Source organism: Talpa europaea (genome assembly GCF_964194135.1).
Source record: "Talpa europaea genome assembly, chromosome: 4".
Classification (NCBI taxonomy): Eukaryota; Metazoa; Chordata; class Mammalia; order Eulipotyphla; family Talpidae; genus Talpa; species Talpa europaea.
In genome coordinates, this window is record NC_140070.1 from 60,018,995 (window position 1) to 60,034,336 (window position 15,342).

General features: G+C 37.4%; 1 protein-coding gene across 2 annotated transcripts in view; it reads right to left on the reverse strand.

Moving 5' to 3' along the window:
* HLTF (helicase like transcription factor) overlaps window positions 1-11,321 on the reverse strand; it is a gene marked incomplete at both ends in the record, with an annotated part of 53,469 nt that extends 42,148 nt beyond the window's left edge. The window contains 7 exons of one of the 2 annotated variants that reach the window (XM_084231779.1): window positions 1,024-1,215; window positions 1,370-1,444; window positions 2,889-2,986; window positions 3,524-3,657; window positions 4,739-4,905; window positions 9,865-10,072; window positions 11,287-11,321. In XM_084231779.1, the coding sequence (XP_084087905.1) occupies window positions 1,024-1,215; window positions 1,370-1,444; window positions 2,889-2,986; window positions 3,524-3,657; window positions 4,739-4,905; window positions 9,865-10,072; window positions 11,287-11,306 (894 nt within the window). The remainder of the gene's footprint in view (window positions 1-1,023; window positions 1,216-1,369; window positions 1,445-2,888; window positions 2,987-3,523; window positions 3,658-4,738; window positions 4,906-9,864; window positions 10,073-11,286) is intronic. The other variant, XM_084231780.1, reaches the window with a different exon arrangement.
* Window positions 11,322-15,342: the final 4,021 nt, after the last annotated feature.

Here is a 15,342-nt window from a genome sequence, read left to right on the forward strand (position 1 = left end):
CAAAAAAGAATGATTTTTTGCCATTCATGACAACATGGAAGGAACTTCAGGGTATTCTGCTCAGTTAAATAAGTCAGACAGAGAAAGACAAATCTATGCAATCTCACTTACATGTGGTATCTAAAAAAACAACAAAAAAACAAGCTCATAGATATACAGGTTGGTGGTGGCCAGAGACAGGGGGTAGGTAGTGGACTAAATGAATTAAGGTTCACACATCCAGTTATAAAATAAGCCACTGGTGATGTAAGATACAACATTATGACTACCAATAATACCATATTATTTATCTGAAAGTTGCTTGAAAAGTAAATTTTAGAAATGCTTACCACAAGAAAGGTTTTTTGGTAACCATACATGGGGATAGATGTTACCAGACTTACTATGGTGAACATTTTGTAATATAAACAAAAAATCAAATAATTAGGTCATACAACTCAACTAATATAATGCTGTGTATTAATCACACCTCAAATTTTAAATATATGCTATGTATATTAAAAAGTAAGGTGCTTATTATTTTTAAATTACTGATTATTTTTGTTTTAATGTCTAGTACTAAAAACACTGTATAATCAGGTATAACCAAAAAAAACTAAAGAATCCTCAATAATTTTTAAGAGTGTAAAGGGCTACTGAGATCAAAGGTATAAACTGCTATTGCAAGAAACCCTAAAAATGTATTTAATATGCTGCCTATCACAATATTTCTAATAAAACTTCAGGTAACATTACTGTCTTCCCTTTAAGAAAGACCATGAAAGATAAGCTACCCTGAATTACAAAAGAGAACTGAGAAACACTTTGTTTTATCAACCACTAATTCTTTTCATTGTACCTTAACCAAGCTTGAAAAAAAAAAAATCGCTTCTCAGCCTTTAAGGCTAAGATCAAGTGTTAAAAATAAAACAAACTAGTCCCAACCTGGTACCAACATATCCCCTATCTCTATCTACTTCAAAATTACTTCCTATAAAATCATAATCACAAAATAAAATATTAAACTCAAGAAAAAATAATTACCAAACCCATATCATCAGCAAGAATGCCTCCATGGACATTTTCTGGTCGATCCTTTTCAGAAAAATTTGTTATTGTGTTATAGTATAAGTCATTTCGCTGTTCCCAAAATGGTGGAAGTTCTTTACTGTTTTCCCGTGAAACCATCCAAGCTAGAGCTTGTTTTTGATGTGGAAGCAATGGTGTTTCAATAGCCTATAAGTAAAAGAAATGTCATAAAAAAAGAAATAACTATAAGCTCTTTTTCAACATTCAAATAACATGAAAAAGTTTTTTGTGATTAAATAATGTAAAGATTAACAACATTTTAAAATTAAAGTAGTTTTAAATAGAAAATTTGACTTAGTACCTCAGCTGGTTCCATTTCATGAGTTTTGTCATCTTCTTTTAAATCTTCAAACAACTTGTCAAATTCTGTCTTAAGCTACAACAAACAGCACAGGAAACACAAAACAAACCAATTAAAATAATAATTACACTTAACTCAGAGATTTTAAATAATTTTATTAACCAAATGTCAGACACAAAAAGGTACATAAATTCTTTGAGATACTACACTGCTCATTTAAGGTAAATGAGTGTTTTAAGTCTAGCTATGTTAGAGTAGAAAGAATAGAGAATGGAGAGTTGTTAAGTCCTAGGATTCAGTCATAAACCTATATGTAAGCTTGGGATGGACATTTAATCATAAGACTCTCTACCTTATTCCTGTAAAATAAAAAGAGATAAACTCAATTTAGACTATACTTAAAGCACCATCTGCCATTAAAATTCTGTGATTCTAGGCCTCTCCAGTGGCACAAGGTAGGTTAAGATGCAACCTATGAAGCTAACCGCAGCGATTGCAGCACGAGTTTGATCCCCAGCCAGCGAGCTACACACATGGCGCAGCATACCTCTCCTAATTCACGCTGCTCCCTTGCAGTGTATTTCAGTACATCTGCCTATTCTACTCCCCTCTCTGTCACTGGTGAATCCTCTTACCCCCCACACCTTTGGCCTGTACCCCAGTTCTTGTATGCATAAATGAATAAATCTAAAAATAATGAATAAAAAAATTCTGTGATTCTATTAGTTATATTCAAACTATTTCCATAGATCATACTATTACTGCAGTAAAGAACATCTCTGTGACAGAAATTATTAGAATGATTTCAGTATCATACTAATTTCATTTTTCCAAATGATCTAGTCCAATTATAACAACATGTTATAATTTTATGTCCCATAAAAGCAACACATTCATGTTATAATTATTTTGTTAAGTTAGCATATGAATACATAGCAATAGCCCAGAAGAGATCAGGCCAGATCAAAAAACATTAGGAGATATAACCTGGGCTTTGCCTACCATACTATAAGCTCAAGTTCTTCTGACAATAAGCTGGAAAATACAGCAACAATGATTAGAATTAATTAGAAGAACTAAAACAAAGATGTAGAGACTCTTCATTAATACCCCCCTTTTCCAAACTAACTCAGCACAGCAGTATCCCAGATTAAAAGTAGTGCATAAGTTTTTAGCTCTGCATTTACTTTACTAAACAGTAAGTTTCAAGCTTCAATTTTTTTAACAATAGTTGGACATTTAAAATATTCAAGTAACCTGATAACATACTAAAACATTCCATACATAATCATGTATCTTTTAACATCCTCATGGATGTGCACTACATGGATATAGTCTTCATCAATGCTTCCATCTTACAAAAGTGTTTGCAATATACATCCTATTTAGTCTACATGTTTCATTACTTAATTTATTTTAAGATCACTAATACCAGCTCACACATAATTACTTTATTCTTTAAGCACCAATATTCTACATTTAAAATTCACTTTGCAGCTCAAATAAAGGAGAAGTGTACCTGTTCAGCTGTCATCTGTACTGCAGCATGAACTGGCACGCTGTAGCTTGGTCCAGCTCTTCCAGAGCACCAATTACTTTCCAAACTGAATCCTAAAGCTATAAATTACAAATTGAACAAAATCATCAAATGAACAAAAATTACCTTTTACAAAGTAGTTTTTTAAAAATGTGTATAAGGTACATTAAAAATTACCTTAATCCTAGGTCACTGAAAAAGTACATTAAAATAATTCTACATTATTTGAACAAACTCATGCCAAACCAGTAATATTTTTTTACTCTTTTGGGAGAATTTTTTTTCGCTTATAACACATCAAAGTGAATGTTTAAAATCAGAAAATTTCTAATCATCATCACTGGGGGGAAAGGAAAGAAATTCAGAGTCTTCTTATATATGTGTTGTATGCACAAACCCATAATCACAAATATCTTATTAATCTATAAGCTATTCCAAAATAAAGAGGAAAAAAAATAGAGCTTTCCTTAAAAAAGGCTCTTTTAAAAAGTTGTAATTTGGAGTCTTCAAGCACAAATTAGGCCACCAAACTCGAAGTATTACTTCAAAGAATAAAGGTTTTACAATTTCTGCATCTTCCAATATCAAAATAATAGTAAGTTAAACCCTAAACTTACTTTTTGGTGCAGGACCCAATTTAAATCCATGTTTCTTCAACTGATCTAAAACTGCTTTCCTATTTTCTTCTTTCCCCCAAAAAGTCATATGCAGAGGCATGGTAAAAGCATTGTTTGCGCCAAAAGGAACTACCCTATTGTATTTAAGAAGGGGGAAAAAAATGGGAAAATTAGAAGGGTTACTTTTTACTCCAATTAAGTATCTAACTGTTAAGTATTCTAAGTGTCACATTCAAATTTTGCATGGAAATAAAACAGGAACATTTGGGCAGACTAGAAAGAAAAAGGAGAGGGAATAATATCAACAATAATCAAAAGACTGGAGAAAACAGAAAGCAGTGCCTAAATATATGTTACAACCAAGACTAAGATAGGTAAAATAAGACTGTAGATTTAAAGATGGCAGAACTTCACTAATAAGAACCAGTGAGAGTAGCAATAAATTCTGGGAGAAAGAGAAATGATTAGCAAGAACTATTTCTGATCCAGGATTTACTAAAAGTTTATTCTTAAAACTCGAAACCCTTGATGAACTAAAAAATAAGATAAAATGAGAATAAAATGCTGAGCATTTATCTTCCAAATGGTGCTTTCATATCCTAAATATTCCATACTTAAATTAAGATCACAAACATAAATTCCTGAAGCGAAAAGAAAACAGAAGAGGTAGTAGACTGGCAGTGTATGTGACAACTGAAGCAACAAAAGGTAATACAGTTCTACCACAAGGGCATAAATGCCCAGCATCACCAGATCTTTACTTGTCAAGACAAATTTTCATTAATTTTTACAATTAGGGGAGAAACTGATGTGTGTAAAATATAGAATATTCGGATATTGAAAATAAGTGAAAAAATTCTAAAACACTGTGCAGCCAAAGTAAAACTCACCTACACCTGATCACAGGCTATCAGATTACCACTTCTGATTTAAACACTTCCAAACTACTAGATAATGTGCATGAAAAGGCTTGGATAGTGTGGCGTTCCCAATATGAAACAAAATCTACTATCTACATGGCAATAATTCAATAGAAAAATGGGAGAATAGTTGTTTGACAACTAGAGTAGCAAAGGCAGATGAGAATTAAAACATTCACTGAACACCTAACTAAAGGTATGGCAAAAAAAACTGCCTGGGTAATTATATAGACTAACAAATTCAAAGAGCACCATAATTCACAATCTTTAAAATCAAACTCGAAAAATACATTACCCTTCAATTTGTGCCAATTTGTTGTCCATGATATAGGCCAAAGCAGCTGCGAGATCTTTCTTTAAATGGCCAACCTGATTTCCATTCACATTGTTAACTTTAATCGCATTCTTATCATAGGGGTTACTGGGCTCTCGTTGCAACGCAACCATTTCATTATTATTAACCTAATAAAAATAATGAAACAATATTATAAATAATAAACACACAATAGCTTTATTCATTATACTTTGTCTAGAATTTCCATTTGTTTTTAAATTCTTACTGATTAAAAGAAAAGATTTTCTTGGACTCATTTGTATACAAATATTAAAGAATTTATTTCAGAATTCTTTTTTAGTTATCAGATTCAAACTATCTAAAGTTTTCAGCATCACAATTTCTGAAAATAGGTAATCTTAATTAAGAGCTTATTATGCACATTGTCATAAGTATACAAAGTCCTTCTGGATGTTAGTATGTTCTTGGAAACTGATTTTAAGTAAAATGACATAAAATGAAAGCAGATCCATGAAAAAGTCTGTTAGTTCAATCAGGGATTATTTCTCACTGATACTATAATCAAATGACAATGACTAAAATGATATTCAAGGATCTAAGCATTACATAAATTGACCGGTAGCAGTAGGCATGTAAGTTCATTATGTCCATTTTATATATGAAAACACTTAAGCATAGAAGAGTTGAGAAACTAACTTGCCCAAGGTCACAAAGTAGTAAATAATAGAGGTACAATATGAATTTAGGCAGGCTAGTTCCTAAACCTGAATTCTCCAGACTCTTAAAGTGGATAATGGTATTAATTATAAACAGGATAGAACTGGAATAAAAAATATACATCGAGCGTTCAACTCATGCCACTCTCTGATTACATTTGATTAAAAACTATCTGAGAATGAATTGCAAATACAAGAGTAAGGACTTCCAAAAATTCTCTCCTCCATAAAAGCCATGAAAAAACTAATGAAAGTTGTTCAACTTTTTCAGTACTCTGCAAACAATGGATTGCAGAAACCAGGAAGTATTAATTCAAGAAAAAACAGGTGAATTAATAACCTAGTTCCATCACTGGCTTTCAGAGAGCTTGATGGAGCAGAATCTTTTAAACATTCAGTCCCAAAGAACTGTCATCATTTGGTCTATTATCATAGTTCCTATCACAGGGACAGCCCACCTGCAAGTTTGCATCTATCTGGCCTCTGAGCTCACCCAGTACAAAAAGTCTTTTCCCTTGGGTGGGTGTCAAAAATAATTTTACAGGTAATGGGTAATGATTGGGGCAAACAAATAATCAAAAGATTTAAGATGGAATAAGAGGAATTAAGATGTTCATATGTGGTTTCCAAGCTCCAATGTATTTCTAGAAATCTAGGTCATATGAAAGAATATGGAAGAATAGGGCTGGATGCATGCAAAGAAAAGTGCCTGTGCTCAGGGAAAGACCTGAGAAGGCCCTAAACTATCATTTATGGCTGAATGTGAGATTCTGAGTAAGCAGAAAGTGAAAGCTAAGAGAGCTGTCAACTGCTGGCTGAGTGCTCAAATACAATGCTGGGTAAAGACAGAGGAGATTTATTGGCTCCAATACAATCATTAGCTGACCTACTAAGCTAACCAAGCAGACATCAGTGGCTACACATAGGAAAAAAAAAAAATGTTTCACACAGTTAATTCAGAGAAGTTACTTAGAAAACATTACCAAAATCAGCAACAACAAACAATCCTGATGAGGTGGGAGAATTTAATTTCTAGAGCTGCTTCATTATTTAAAAATGTTCACTTTTTAACAAAAAAATGAGACATGCAAAGAAACTACAGTTCACACAAAGGAAGAAAGTACAAAGTGTGGTAGATGATCAAATAAGTAAGTTATTATTCTGTATGGCAGCGTTTAGAGAGAATTAATACTTTTTTTTTAGCATTTAAAATAAATGAGTACTCATTTTGAAAAATAAAAATATTAAGTGATGATTACTTTTAATTAGCCCACCATATTTTTATTACCTTACCAGTATCATAGAAATTATTCTAAAATCAACAAATGGTTACCGTTCTAGGATTAGTAACAACCATAATCTATTATTTTAAAAAGGCTTAAAATAATTTAGAAAACATTTTAAGTTTTTAAAAGCACAAATTAGAAAAAGGAAAGCTCAGAAATAGATATGAGAGAGACTATAACACACTGATATAATAATTGAGGTTTCAGGGCCTCCTGGTTGGCACAGGAGGGGGTTGAGCGCAGTGCTGTGAAGCTGTCCACAGCCTCTGTGGCGCAGGTTCAATTCCTGGTCAGCCAGATACCTGCATAGTGTGGCAGACCTCTCCTATCTCGCCCACTGCCCCCTCAGCAGTGTTTTCGGTCCATCTGCCTGCTCTGCTCCCCACTCTGTCTCTGGTGAATCCTTACACCCTCCTGCATTTCTGGCCTGTATCCCATATCCCAGTTCTTGTATAAAATAAATCAATCTTTAAAAAAAAAAAGAGGGCCTCCCCAGTGGCGCAGTGGTTGAGTGCTGAGTGCTGAGTGCTGAGCTGCGAAGCTGCCTGCAGCCTCTGCAGTGCCGGTTCCATCCCCGGCCACCGGTGAGGGTCCCACATGGCACACAGACCTCTCCTGCGTACCCGCTGCTCCCCTCAGCAGTGTACTTCGTCAGTCTGCCTGTTCTGCTCCCCGCTCTGGCGAATTCTCTCACCCTCCCGTGCTTCTGACTGTATAAATAAATAAAACTTAAAATAAAATAAAATGGATATACTTATTTTTTCCTTGAAACCTCAGTTGTTTTTTTTTTTTTTTTAAGATTTATTTATTCATTTATACACGCACTGGGAACAGTCAGAAGCATGGGAGGGTGAGAGAATTTACCAGTCAGAGGAGGGAGCAGAGCAGGCAGAAGGGCCAAAGTACACTGCTGAGGGGATCAGCGGGCGGCAGGAGAGGTCTGCGCGCCATGTGGGACCCTCCTCCAGTGGCCAGGGAGCAGCCAGGGATCAAACCGGCACTGCAGAGGCTGCAGGCACAGCCTGGCAACCCAGCGCTCAACCACTGCACCACCGGGGAGGCCCAGTATATCCATTTTAGAATTAAAGATTTAAGTAGAAAGAACACAAAAGCATGGCAAGGAAATAAATGAAACCCTGAAAAGTGAAAAAATATCATTAAAAAGGATTTCAGGGAAATAATACATACATATGGCATATACATACACAGAGGAGATCTAATAAATGAAGAGTCCCTGAAGAAGAAAAGCATGCTTTGGAGAAAAGCAAACATTTGAAACTATAATTAAATTTTGTGAAATGTAAGAAAATGAATTTATACAACAGTCATACCCTAATGAAACTTAGACATACTCTACTGAACATTCAAGATAAGAAAAATTATCTGTTGGCTATGCAGGCAAAAAAAAAAAAATTTCCAATTCATTTAATATGGGAGTGATACTGGCATCACAACATATTTGCATCAGAATTCTCACCAGCAACATTTTACAACAGTAGATATCATGGAGAGACAATATGTGTCAAGGACTCTCTAATCAGCCAAACTGCCCTTCTATTATAAACACAATTACAAACACAAAAACTCAAGAAACTGTTCCTTTCTAAGAAAAACACATTTCAAACAATCACAGAATGATCTCAAAGGTTCCAATATAAAGAAAACATGGAGAAAATGAAAGGTTATATAATTCCACATCATGGACTTTTTCCCACTCTCTTACAAAACACACTTCAGACAACCACAAAATGATTTGAGAAGCTTCAACTTAACAAAAATGTGGAAGAACTAACAAGTCCAGAACTTTCTTCAGAAAAACAAATGTAGTTTCTGCACCAAATCAATAACCAGAAACAAAGACAAAGAGAAGTATTTACAATATATATCCCCAAAGGTAATATAAAAACTTTGTCTTGATCATGATTTTTAAAAAGTTAACTTTAAAAGGACATTTTTAAATAATTGAAAAAACTATACATTAGTAGGGGATTATTAATTTTAAGCATGAAAATATTTAAGAAAAATGTCTGAATTTTGGGGAGTATACATCCTAAATTTTATGGATATTAAGTGATAGATGGAATTTTTGGTACAAAAAGACAAAAGAAAAAGTGATGAAGCAAAGTGCAAAAGCCTGAAATTCGGAATCTGGATTTTTGCTATACAAGCATTTATTGTATTATTCTAACTCATGCACATTTCAAGTTTTTCACAATTTTATTTTTTAAAAAGATTTATTTATTTATTTATACAAGCACTGGGTACAGTCAAAAGCACAGGAGGGTTAGAGAATTCACCATAGCCAGAGGGGAGAGCAGAGCAGGCAGACTGACGAAGTACACTGCCAGGGGGAGCAGCGGGCAGCAGGAGAGGTCTGCGCACCATGTGGGACCCTCACCCGGTGGGCCAGGGATCCAACCAGCGCTGCAGAGGCTGGGGGCAGCTTCACAATCCAGCGCTCAACTGCTGCACCACAGGGGAGGCCCTTTCCACAATTTTAAGACACCAAACTAGAAGTACATCACTCAGGTAACACAGAAACAAACTAGGCAACGATAATAAAAAGAACTGAGCAGAGAGTCATTACTTTTTCTCTCCCATACACAGAGAGGATATAGAAAGAGGAAGAAAAGTTGGGAGACAGTTTCATGACAGAGAGAAAAAGAGGAACCAAAAAAAAAAAAAAAAAAATTCCCATATCTAGTAGGAGCTGAACTCCCTAACTAAAATTACTGAAGTGTAGAAATGTGCTGAAGGACAAAAGAGGAAAAAGCAATGAATTTAAGTCACTTTGCAAATGAACAAATAGCTGGTCTGGGCAAATCACTTAACCTTCCCAAATTTCAGTTCTTCAATTACAGAAAGGGATAATAGGCATCCTATTTACTGCAGTCACTGTGGCAATCAAATGAAACTAAGCCAGAAAAAAATGCTTTTAATGTTTTAAGTAGGATATAAACATAAAGGTATATTAAAGTAATTTAGGTGGTTGCTATCTTTTGCCTTCATATATATCAATTACTTTCAGTAAAATAAATATTAACTGCATGTAGCACCTAATTCTTATTTTCTAGGCTAATACAAAAAATAAATCTCATTTTAACTTATCTAATGTTGCACTCACGACTCCTGTGTAATAGCGTAGTCCAACCACGTGACCTCTCAAAGTTCCAAATAAAACTGAATCTAGCTCTTCATCACTAGTTAGGAAGTCATCTGGAGGAATAACATCTTGGAATTCAAAACGGGGAAAGAAAGTTGGATATGAGAGGCGTGGAAAATTTCCATGGACTCCATATTGGACAGTCTGCAAGTACTTCCAAACAGGATCTCTATTTCAAAAAAAAAAAGAGGGCACAGGAAAAAAAAAAAAAAATACATTTATATACAAATGGGATCATGGGACACATACACTTGAATTTTTATGGCTCCATTAATTCACTAAATTTTACATTTCAAACACGTTGCATGTCACTGTATTCCCATTAAAAACAAAAAACAGTATTTAATGAAATATTTCTCAAATATCATACCACCTTTATAGACCAATTTTTTTCTCTCACTTTATTTCAACCAATAAATCCTATGTGAAAACTGCCATAAATATATATTAGTAGTTACGCTGGTTGAAATCGGATTGGAGTGAGTGGCAGTATCCAAGAACCCTACCTGTTCATTAATGCCTTTCACCCACGGGTATCAGAAATGAAACTGCACACCGAGTGTTTACAAACTGAAATGTACAGTGACGTCTGCAACCGTAAGTCAAGTTTTCAATAGAGATTGAGCTAAAACGCTTATAAATATAGAGATGTCATTATACATAAAAAGTTTGTATCTTCGCAAATGACAGGCCCAGTATCCATGCCTTTAATTCCCTCAGAACAAAAGCCCTACTAGCTTATTCAAGCCGTGCCAACAAGGAAAGCTGACCTGCAGCCTCCCACTCCGGCTGGCTAGCCGATAACCTCAAGTCTAGCGGGTAACTCAGGAAATCCGCGTATACACCAATACAATAAACAGTGAGGGACAGTCTTTGGGGTGCTTCCAGAAATTCTCACTCTCCTTAGAACTGATAGTCGTTATTTCCCCTGTGTTCTTAAAAGTCGCTCACACATCTTTTGGCTTCTTCGCAAATTACCTACTTGCACATCTGTACATGCACATAAATTGTGAGCTACTAGGGGAGAAGGGCTGTGTACCGGTCCTTTATCCGAGCACAATGCCGAATACCGAAGGGGCGTTCTGCTAGCGAAACACAAACAGGTCGAGATCCAGGCTAAGGAGTGGAGCTTGGGAGCCTCAGGCGCCCCCGACCGTGACAGAGATTTCCCCAGGCCCCAGGAGGACACTCTCTTGAGGAGCTCCCCTTCCCCAGCCAAGACTTTGCACTTATTTCTGCGGCAAATAAGGAGCCCACCAGCAGGACGAATACGAGCTGCACTGATTGCACTGGGGAGCGAGGTGGACGCGGGGAAGGTCAGGTTCGCCAGGGGAGGTCGCCAGGCCGTTACCCCTTGCGCCCCACCCCCTCCACCACCTTCACCTCTTGAACATCCAAGACATGGCGCTGAGAGGGGTGATGAGGCAAACGCTTAGGCTTCCCAAATCGTTCTCGAGACGCGCCGACACGCCTTCTTCCAGCCCCTGCAACAGGGGAGCGGAGGCCAGGTTCGGAGCGCCGGGCACAGGCGCCTCGCCGGAAGGTAAGACGCCGCGAGTCCAGTCAGACGTCGACGCGGTCTCCTTCGAGCAACAATCTGCGAGACCAGTGACGCTTTGCGACTGACAGTAGGAAGGCCCAATCGTGAAGCTAGGTCTAAGGAGACAAACCAATGACAACACGGAAGGGAGGGCAACTCCGCCCCGCGCTGCGATTCAAAGACCTGGGGGGGGGGGGCGGCTGCAGGGGCGGTTCCATCCGGGTTCTTCCCCGCCCCCTAGGTGGGCGCGCGGGAAAGCCACGCGGCCCCACGAGCGGGCTTAGGACTTGCGGTGTCCCCCTGTTCTTAAATTTTTTCCCCTTAACTCCCCTGCCTCAAACGGAGGGAGGCATCGCTCTTTTCCACATTTCACCTCAAGTCCTAAGCCATTTTTTCAGGCCTTAACTGATAGTACTTGTAATTTTCTCCTTGTCTACCATGACCTAAATCGGGTCTTCCAATAAACAAACTGCGATTTACGAGTCCTGGAGATACTTCACTTCATTCCTGTGGTGAACGCAGGGTAGTAGCCTTATTAGTGAGTCCGTGAAATACTGGGGAGTCTGCAAGAGTTTAGGTGGAATTCAGATTTATGGAGTCCTCCTCCAACTCTCTTTTCCATTAAGGAAAATTTTCCTGTCTTGGAAAAGGAAAGCTGGAAGATGCAACCGTGCGCATCTTCCAGGCACCTAACAAGGCAACTGTTGGCGATGCTGGGGGGAGGCAGGGGAAGTCTGCTGTCTCTGAGGCCTGTAGCTGCCCGGGTGAAGTGGAGGAAGAAACTTGTTTTTCTCAGGAACTCTAGAAGACACATGGAGGGCTTTCCGGAATCTAAAGAGCCTCAGAATTCAGTTTGGGGTGGGTTAGGCGGTGAATGTTTGCAGCCGAGGGGCTGGCATGGCGGGCACTGTGCTTTGGGAGCCCATTCAGCTCGCCTTTGACCTGATGCAGCAACCACCCGGGTAAGAAGCTGGTGGTGATCCAGGTCAAGAAAATTGTTTGATCAAAAAGGAAACGTACTTGTGAAAGTGATCAATATTGACCTTTGTCCTTAAGAGTGCGCCATTTTATACTTCCATCAGCAGAGTATGAGAGGTGGTCAATAAAACAGTTTTTCAAGATAACTTCATTTACTTATGGTCTCTAAACATGAACCAGAAGTGAAATGAGAAATCAAATCTGCAGCAACGTATCACTTCATTTCTCTAAGCGGAAGGAAGATGAAGACAGTGGCATTTCAAATTATTTGTTTACTCTTTATTCTGAGGTAAATGGTAATTTTGTTCAATTTTTGTTGTGCCAGATTCAATTAATTATTGGAAAATGTCAGAAACTGCCTGGATTTAAATGATTTGTATGCAAAATTAATGAAGCCATGCTCAATCAGACTGAAAGATAAAATTCCAAATATGAGAAAAACAGTGAACTTGACTCAACAGTTAAGACCCATGAATAACAACTGTCCCATAGTTAAAGAATGTAGGATAAATAAATTAAAAATTTGTCATTTAAAATCAACACGTTTATCCATCTTGTCATTGTTTTACATTTCAGATCTATCGAACTGAAACGCTTTTGTTCAGTTTTTTTAAAACTCAAGTACAATTTTTACCAGTTTGATTAAAACATACAACAGTTACAAATAAAGAACTGTCACACTAGATAATGCCTCCTTGAAAAATATTTGTAACGAAAGACTGGGAACTGCAGTCTTTTTGTATGTAAGACTGATGGAGGAGGAGGAGAGTGGCACAAAGGGAATGGTGAGGAAGATAAGGCCAGTTTAGAAATGTATGGTCTCTTGGAGAGTTTGTAAGAGAAATTCACTGAATATTTTAAACAGGAGAATGTGAATCTGAACTAGGCTTTAAAAAATTCACTCTGGCAATGTTAGCAGGCAAACTGAGGGGTACCATGGGACCCCCAGACTTCCATGCTCTAAAAAGACTCTGCCATCTGCCACATAAAGACAAAGCACACTCTCACTGTGAAAGAACTTTAATAGGATTAGTGTGCATAGTGAGAGAAGAATATTTCAAATAAATCTCCAAAGTTATCCATTCCCCTTGTGGGTAAATGCCCAGCCAAACAGGGTTGTCCCAAAGCAGTGCTACTGAGGCCCAAAAGGTTGCTACAAGTTTAAGGCACCTTTAATGGACAACCACAGAAAGGGGATGAAAGGGACCTGCAAGCCTGGGACAAAAGGAGCAAAATCAAAGTACAAATCAAGATGTCATGTCAGCTGCCGTTATCAGTCTCCCCACATGTCTCCCTCCTATGTGTGTCTTCTTACTAGCACTACATATCTTGCCTTCACATGTCTTCTCCAACTAGCCCCAAGTCCCTTGTGCAAGTCCAAAGTGGAGAAGCAAGTGAGCCCTTCTTCTCCTCTTGAGTCTCACCTCTGGTCTTCTACAGCTTTAACTGGCCACTCAGCAATACCCCTCACAGGTGGGGCAGGGAACCTGTCCTCCCCCTTTTGTGGAAATTCCACTTATTGCAACTCTGTGGAAAACTAATTATAGAAAAAGAATGAAAGCAGAAACTCATTGTTTAATAATTGTTTGTTATTGTATCCTTGTAAGCGATGATGGTGGCTTGGAATGGAAGGGTGATGAAGCTGAGAACAAACAAGATTTGCACATACGTTTGGCTATGGGTGCTGAGGGAAGAGAAGGAATAAAAATTTCCTCCATCCACCCACCTTCCAGTCATGAACAGTCTTTCTCATCCTCCCCACTTTACGCAAATTAATCATGTTACTACTTGATGCTGTGAGCATGAAATCAAAGAATGTGATTCTTTATGCTCTGTTCCCTGTCTCTTGTTCCCCTCACTTCCCAAACCACCCTGTCTACAAATGGCCTTCATTAGCTTCTTGGAATAACGTGAAGATTTTCACATGAGGTCATTCTTACATCCAACAAAATTAAGAATCTCTCAATCCTTGGTAGCTTCTAATAACTAGTTCATAATCAAGGTTTCACAATTGTCTCAAAAGATGTTCTTTCATGTTTATTGAAATAGAATCTGGAAGTCCTTGGTAAAGACAGCAACTTTAAGAGTCTGCTTTTCCAAGTGTCTAGCTTTAATATAATAACCTCTAAGTTTATATCATAACTAAAAGAATTTGGAAGAATATATGATGCTGTAAGGGGCTTGTTTGCTTTGTTTACCCAAAAGGAGAGAGAGACAAAGTTCAATGGAGAAAGAAAATTTTCAGGAATGACATAGGATTCACAGAGTAAATCTCTATGTGCAATGCCATCACCCTAAGTGCCACAAAGGAGGGATGACAAACAGTCTGGTAATGTTTCTGGAAATCCTATAAGAAAAGGAAATAATGACTTTGCCTTTTAGAGGGAAACTTCAAGATTCTGGAGACCTTTGAAAAAGCCTCAGAGATCATATGCCAAGGAGTAAAGGAGTAAGGGTTAGTAAGATGACTGTCAGGGGCCCAAGGGCAGCCTTTCAAAATCCTATATACCCCATTGAGTTTCCAGCACTTTGAAGGCTGGAAGCTTTCAATACTCAGTCATTGTTCTGGCAGGCAGAAGCAGGAGGCTGCTGTCCAAAGATGGCAGTGGGACAAGTTATATCCACAGTAGGTGTCTGCGAGAAGATTAATAGAGTCCAGGAATAAATCCCTTTAAGGGTAAAAAAAAGGGAACTGAATTTACAAACTTAATTTAATTGACTTTAAATCTTAAAATGATTGAACTACTTGGGAGTAGCTATGTTCAGTTACCTACTATTAGGTAAAGTGAAGTTTTATGATAAATTAAGTTTAATAAAGAAATATAAAGTTTTGTCTTTGCAAACAGAGTTAGTGATTATAATTAGTACAGGCCATACATTCATATACACACACCTCAATTAATTTATACCTAGATATTTAT